This window comes from Lycium barbarum, chromosome 3, assembly GCF_019175385.1.
Source record: "Lycium barbarum isolate Lr01 chromosome 3, ASM1917538v2, whole genome shotgun sequence".
Classification (NCBI taxonomy): domain Eukaryota; kingdom Viridiplantae; phylum Streptophyta; class Magnoliopsida; order Solanales; family Solanaceae; genus Lycium; species Lycium barbarum.
The window spans coordinates 2,753,857-2,761,478 of NC_083339.1; the positions used below are offsets into that span (position 1 = coordinate 2,753,857).

Consider the following 7,622-nt stretch of genomic DNA (forward strand, 5'->3'; position numbering starts at 1 on the left):
TAAAAATAGTCTAAATATAACGTATTTCTTATATGAAGGGACTAAAATACACATTTTAATTAATTAGAACAGATATTCAAGGGATAAAAAATGCAATAAAACCTTTTAAAATATTAGTAACATAAAAAGTGAAGGAAAAAAAAGAAAAAGAAAAAGAACCAACTCAAACCATAAGGCAAACTAGAGCTTTTATAATCTATAAAAAGAGAACCCTTCCTTTATTTCTCTCTCCATGTTCTTCTCTTCTCTCTGTAAACCATTTCTCTCTTAATATTTCAATAGCCATTAATGCATAGCTCTGCTATTATTTCTCTTTAAATTTTTTGTTGCAGCAACAAATAATAATAGAAAAAGAACACATTTTGCTTTGTTTTTTGAGCCCATTTCTTTTCTTGTAACACAAAATAAAACAACCAGAAGAATCCCATTTCCTTCCTTTCTGTTGCAAATTTATTTTGTTTTTTCTTTTCTCCATTTTTCATTTTCTGAGAAAAAAAATTCTTTTTGTTGGAGCAAAATATAGTGCTGAGTTTGAGCTATTGTCTGTCTTTCTGACATTCCAATAGCAAAAAAATAATAAAAAAATCTCACCTTTTTCAAGAATCCCCTGTTTTTTCTTCTCCATTTTCCCAAAAAGATAAAAAAAAATAAAAAATTGTTGTTGTAGCAAAATTTAGTGGTGAGTTTGAGCTATTGTATGTCTTTTTTGACATCCCAATAGCAATAAAAAACTCAGTTTTTTCTGCAAATTAAAAAAAAAAAAAACATTTTCAAGAATCCCCTGTTTTTTAAAATGGAGAGGATTTCAACAACAAATTTTCTACCTGATACATTTTATGGAACAAGAGATGATATAACAGAACAATTTGCTATAATGTGGGGACAAATTAAAGCTCCATTGATTGTCCCTCTCTTAAGAATTTCAGTGTTTTTGTGCCTCGTAATGTCTGTAATGTTGTTCATTGAAAGAGTTTACATGTTTGTTGTGATTACTTTGGTGAAACTCTTTGGTAAAAAACCAGAGAAAAAATACAAATGGGAGCCATTAAAAGATGATGTTGAGCTTGGAAATTCATCTTATCCTATGGTCCTTGTCCAAATTCCTATGTATAATGAAAAAGAGGTTTGCATCCTTTAATCTTTTTCTTTTTTTTGATGTTCGGATTAATTTGCATGCACCTCAATTATGTTGTATCGGTAATTCTGTCCACTAAAACTTGGCAGATGAAAGAATCACGTTTTTTTTGTGACGTTTGTTTATTAAAATTTTCCTAAGAGGATGACTTAGATTTTTTTTTTCACAGGTTTATCAGCTATCAATTGGAGCTGCATGTGGACTTTCATGGCCTTCTGATCGTATTATAGTACAAGTTCTTGATGATTCAACAGACCCTATAACCAAGGTACTTAAAAAAAAGAAGTGTAAAACCTTGTAAAAAATTTAATCTTTTTTTTTTCCATAAAAGAAAACCCCTTTTTAATTCTTGAAAATGGTGCTGAATATATGAAGTTTGTAAAGCTTTAACCTTTTGTTGATTTAAAAATAAACCTTGAAGACCTTTGTTGGAAAAAGAAATAGTTTTCTCACGAACTTTTGAAATATTAATCAAGTATAAATTGCTACTCCACGAAAGTGTTTTTAAAATTGATTATTTACTAATTCCCAAAAGTATTTTTGAAAAGCACCTAAGATAAGATGAAACAGATTTTGGAAGTTTGACCAAATAATTTATTGTAAAGATCTTTTTAATTTTTTTTTTTAGAGAGGATGAAAACACTTTATCTGATTCCTTGAAATTGGTGCAGAATTTATAAAGTTTGTAAAAATTTGATCTTTTTTTATTTAGAGATAAACCCTGAAATACTTGAATTTTGTTGCAGAATTTGGTGGAAATTGAATGCCAAAGATGGGCAAGCAAAGGGATAAATATAAAATATGAAGTGAGAGATAATAGGAGTGGGTACAAAGCAGGTGCTTTAAAAGAAGGATTGAATCATTCTTATGTGAAGCAATGTGATTATGTTGCTATATTTGATGCTGATTTTCAACCTGAACCTGATTTTCTATGGCGTACAATTCCATTTTTAGTTCACAATCCTGAACTTTCCCTTGTTCAAGCTCGTTGGAAATATGGTAAGTTTACTTTTTTACTTTTTCACTTTCTTCGTATAGTAGTGGTAATATTTTGTTTCATAAAGATAGTGTCCGGCCATATTGCATGTATGTATGTATAGTAATTTACTAAATATGTATAAATATTGAAATTTTGAGTCGTCTGACTCAAATGGTTAGTGGATTTAGTGGCGTTTTGAGTCCAAAATATAAAAATCTTGAATTCGTCTTTGGACTTGGAGTTTAGGGTTTATGGTAGGAAAAATAGCTAACTTCAGCTCAAAGATGCTAAATTAAGGGCATTCACTAGAATTTCTAAAGCGCGTTGAGCGAGTATTTAGTTCGGTCTTTTTGTACAGCGATCTTGTTCCACCAGTTTTCTCGCAAGGGTTCTCTTTTATTTTCAGGATGCGATAATTTTGTCTACCAAAGCTTTAGTCAATTTAGAAGAAGTCATCTAGATTATTTTCATTCATTTATCTACCAACATGCTAAATAAGGGAATTCACTAGAATTTCGAAGCGGTAATTCTGTCCGCTAAAACTTTAGGACTTTGGAAAAAGTCATCTAGTATTTTATGATTTTAGTCGTTTAATTAACCTCCAGCCGGATACACTTTATTTTGTTTACTTTCATAATATAATTATATTACTTTACTTACATGTTATATGAGTATTTCTCTATGTACTCAAAAATAACTCATCAAGACTGTCGGTGACTTTTACACATTACGAATTTTTGTGTGCCGCACATAATAATGACCAGACGTAGGCACAATCTTGGTAGGCCAGCTTTTTTAGGCCACATAAGTGTGTTGTTGTGTTTGGTGGCACATGAAAACCAGGCCCTAGTTGTGAATTGGCAATTCAATGCACTTGATTCTTAACTTCTCTCTTTTTTTTTTTTTTTTTTTTTTTTTTTTTTTTTAAAACCAACTTTATGTCAAAATAGTGTAATTGTGAAGTAACTGATAATTTTAATATTTTATATAAAAAAAATCAACGTTATGCTAAAAGTTGTTTTGTCTGGTGCATGCTAAAAAGCTGAAAAGAGAAGTTGATTAAAGTGAAAAAAGTGTTGTGGTTTCGTAGGAGGTACTTAATACCATAAGGGGTCATTTGGTATGTAGTCAGAGTTATAATTTTGGGACTAATTTATTCTATCTCTTGGGACTAATTTATCTCATTTAGGAGATGGGATAAAATAATCCCAGGATTAATGGGATATCTCATTTTTAAGTTTGACATGCACTTTATACTTTGTTTGGTACAAGGTATAAATTTATTTTAGGATAAATTTATCCTAGGATAAATTTATACCTTTTACCAAACATGGTACAAAATTAGTCCCACGGTTAGTGTTGGGATATCCCAGCTAATACTGTGTACCAAACGACCCCTAAGTATTATTTGGACATAAAATATCCTTTATCACTTATATTGTTCGGACTCTTTAGCCGTTTGGACATGGTTTGAACCATGATTTGAAATCATGTTTGGATATGTAATTTGGATATCTTAAGTTGTATTTTCTCTAATAGACATAAAAACCCACAAGTTGTGAAAACTATCAAAACATTCCCAATTCTTATACAATCTTACAAAATGAGCAAGTTATAGTTCATAACAAAATTAATACCCTAGTAGAAGATTTTTCTAAAAAAGACAACATCAATTGATCAAACTTTAGTTCAATAAAACGAAAATTTAACATGAATACTAACGTAATTACTCTTTAATATAATCCTCCCACATGGTAGACATAAATAAAGGTTGGTGAAAGTTAATGAAGTTGATAAATGGTTGGTGGGAGTAATTGTTAAAAATATTTACCAACTTCCGGGTCAAGTTTTTTATATAAATTTTTTGAAACCATGGTTTGAAACCCCAAATCATGCCTTTTTGGATGATTTAGGGTTTCAAACCAAACCATGAGATGAAATGCATTGGTTTCATCTCATGATTTCGAACTATGGTTTCAAACCGCATGTCCAAACGCCTACTAAAAATGTTACTATTACATTCGTGTCGTATTTTTTAAATATGCATTGCTTTTTAAGAATCCGACATAGTAATATTTGTAAAGAGTCGGAGCAACATGGCCTATCAGTATTGAACTGTGAATGTAACTATTTTTGTACTTAAAAGTTGTTTTGTGCTTAGAAATAATCCAACTTGGAAGTGCTAGATTTTGTGGTCAGTTCTGCAAAGAAATTCTTTGTACATTCTGGAAGGGAAGGCCATTTTTGGGGTTATCAATGAAGACAAGGGTGTTTTTGTCCCTTTGTCTTATATACACCCTCTTACCCTTCCCAAAGTAGCCAACAATTGCATGCGCAGTAAAAATGGTGGACCTTGGAAGTTGGAACATTCTTTTTCACTAACCGACACTAATTTTTCTGACCTTCAGAATTTTTTAATTTTTAATTTTAGTAGGTCAAATTAAATTGTTAATAAATGAATCTAACTTAACTCAAGTTTTAAAAAAATGCCCGTTTGAAAAATTTAGTAAGAGAGTGAAATAATTAATTTGGTTGGTGATTTTTGCAGTAAATGCTGATGAATGTCTAATGACAAGAATGCAAGAAATGTCATTGGATTATCACTTCTCTGTGGAGCAAGAAGTTGGCTCTTGCACATATGCCTTTTTCGGATTTAATGGTATTAATTCTACATATTAATTACTGTTTTCCCCTTCTTGAGCTAATTTTGTACAATAATTAATGTTTTGATTATGACCCTTTTAAAAATATGTCAGAAATTAGTACTAGTACCCCCTCCGTTTCATTTTATGTGTCTTAGTTTGACGGGACACGGATTTTTTTTTTTTTTTAAAAAGATGACTCTTAACTCTTTTGATTTTTTAACTAACGATGTGTAATGTACCAAACTGTCCTTAAATCTTTTGGTCTTAAATATATCATGTTGGATATTAGAGTTAAAAACTTACTAAATATAGAAAATGAAATTCGTTTTGAAACATACTAAAATGAAAAGTAGTAAAGTAAGACGTAAATTGAAACAGTACGAAGTTTATAAATTTAGGTCCATTGAAAGGGACAAGTTAATAAGATGCTTGTTTTGTGTATTGGCTTCAATGAAGTTAAATGAAACAACAACTAATAATAGCAGTGGTCCATGAAAATATTGACTTTCTTTGTTCTGTGAATTCTTTGTGGTCCAACAAAATTTAAGTATTTGGAATTTGTATCTGTCAAAAAAACACAGGCACTGCTGGTGTTTGGAGAATTGCCGCGATAGATGAGGCTGGAGGTTGGAAGGACAGGACAACGGTCGAAGATATGGACCTCGCTGTCCGCGCCAGTCTCAAGGGATGGAAATTCTTGTTCCTCGGTTCTGTCAAGGTACATACTTCCCGTCTGACATTTCTTATCCATTGTCTCGAAATGATAGATAGATAAATAACCGCTGTAATTTACGATCTGTAGTCCATATTATTTGTCTTTTAAGATTTTTGCACATATTATCCATTTGACATTTCTTAGTCGTCGTCTCGAAATGATAGATAGATAAATAAACTCTACAATATACTATCTCTAGTCCATATTATCTGTCTTTCAAGGTTTTTGCATATATTCTCCGTCTGACATTTGTTATCGGTTGTCTAGACATGAAGACAAATAAACACGTATAATATACGGTCTCTAGTCCATATTATCTGTTTTTAAGTCTTCGCGCACCCCTTGAGAAGGATATTGATTAGCCTTAATATGGACTGAAGCTCGTGGTGATCATTTATCAAATATATAAATAGAGAAAATGACGTGTACTAACTTATGTCAAAGTGGCTACCGTCAATAACATGTTGCTATCAATCATATAGGTAAAAAATGAATTACCGAGTACCTTGAAGGCCTATCGTTATCAACAGCATCGTTGGTCCTGTGGCCCAGCCAATCTCTTCAGGAAAATGTGTATGGAGATTATAAGAAATAAGGTAACACCTAAATAGCCATTGGCATATTTCAATTTCTTAGCTGACTGTTCAGTACTCATCTGGATCTCCATTGAACTCCTTTTATCGTCTTTATTTGCTTGCAGAAAGTGTCTTTGTCGAAGAAGGTTTATGTGATCTACAGCTTCTTCTTTGTTAGGAAGGTCGTGGCCCATATTGTCACTTTCGTATTCTATGTTGTGGTGTTACCTGCCACTGTATTAGTACCTGAAGTTGAGGTTCCGAAGTGGGGAGCCGTTTACATTCCCGCCATCATTACGCTCCTCAATGCAGTAGGAACTCCAAGGTCATATTTCCTTATACTTGCACTACATCATTCTTACTTCGCGTTCTTGATAACGTTGTAATCCTAACAGCAGGAAGTTTACATGATACTTTAGATTTTATATCATCGAATATTCAAACATTCCTCAATACTGAGCAACTATTTGATGAATATGTTCTGGTGGACGTTGAAAGGCGCATGCATTGCCTTTGAACTTATCAGGGCCGGAGCTAGTGTACTAAGTAGGGGTTTGGACAAAATAACTTTTGCTTTGACCCTATGTTTGTACCAGAAAATTCATTTAATGTGTATAAACATTTAATTGCGAACCCAGTAACTAAGACGAGTTATGGGTTCGGTGGCAAGTTCAGAACCTTCAAATTCTGGCTCCACGTCTGGTCAACTAATTTTTCATTTGATGAAGTAGAAAATGGGAAACACGAAACCACCACAATGTTTGAACTAGATATGCTGAACATTTGCTTATGTTGAATGGGGAACAGGTCACTCCATTTGCTGGTATTTTGGATCCTATTTGAGAATGTCATGTCACTCCACCGGACGAAGGCCACCTTCATCGGCTTGTTGGAGGCAGGAAGAGTGAACGAATGGATCGTCACAGAGAAATTAGGGGATGCTCTCAAGTTAAAGTCAGCTGCCAAAGCATTTAGAAAGCATCGAACGAGGCTTGGTGACAGGTAATATTTCATCTTAAAAATATGTGTTTTCTTATTTCTTGGACAATTTGCAAGACTAATAAAGTTTCCTATCGTTCAATTATCGACAGGATTCATTTGTTAGAGCTTGCAGCTGGGGCATACCTCTTCTTCTGTGGATGTTACGACATTGCCTTTGGGAATAACCACTATTTCCTCTACCTCTTCATTCAAGCGTTCGCCTTTTTCATCGTGGGATTCAGTCAAGTTGGCACGTTCATGCCCACCTCTTAGTCAGCGCTTGTGTCTGATTTAGGGTATGAATATCTTCATTTTTCGCCCTTGTGCTCCCCCTCGGTAGCACCACAAAGAAGTGGCGTTTTTCAGTGGCATCCCGCCTCTGCAGTTTCTCCTCCATTTTCTTGTTTCCGAGTGTTTTTTTTTTTGTTCATTTGTAAAAAAGAGGAAAAGTTGGTTATTCTTTTTAGGTTGAAGCATAAAAGTGATTCGAGCTACGACTCGAATCTTGTTTGTTCTGTTTGTAAAAAATGTCCTATCTTTAAATGCAGAAAGTTAAGGGCTATACAGTAAAAGAAAAAGTCCTATCTTTAAA

The 7,622-nt window shown here is 33.1% G+C and overlaps 1 protein-coding gene across 1 annotated transcript; it reads left to right on the plus strand.

The window, feature by feature from the left end:
* Window positions 1–217: 217 nt before the first annotated feature.
* LOC132629916 (glucomannan 4-beta-mannosyltransferase 9-like) lies at window positions 218–7,622 on the plus strand. The gene is made up of 9 exons (XM_060345335.1): window positions 218–1,123; window positions 1,305–1,403; window positions 1,882–2,134; window positions 4,663–4,773; window positions 5,341–5,477; window positions 5,957–6,070; window positions 6,175–6,374; window positions 6,857–7,051; window positions 7,141–7,622. Exons 1-9 carry the CDS (start codon window positions 794–796, stop codon window positions 7,301–7,303), a joined length of 1,602 nt encoding a protein of 533 aa, XP_060201318.1. The 5' UTR covers window positions 218–793; the 3' UTR covers window positions 7,304–7,622.

Bases quoted from the DNA above. Each gene is read 5' to 3' on its own strand.
- LOC132629916 (XM_060345335.1), top strand. From the start codon at position 794: ATGGAGAGGATTTCAACAACAAATTTTCTACCTGATACATTTTATGGA. The intron at 1,124-1,304 runs GTTTGCATCCTT...TTTTTTTCACAG, and splicing joins CTATGTATAATGAAAAAGAG to GTTTATCAGCTATCAATTGG. The intron at 4,774-5,340 runs GTATTAATTCTA...AAAAAAACACAG, and splicing joins TGCCTTTTTCGGATTTAATG to GCACTGCTGGTGTTTGGAGA.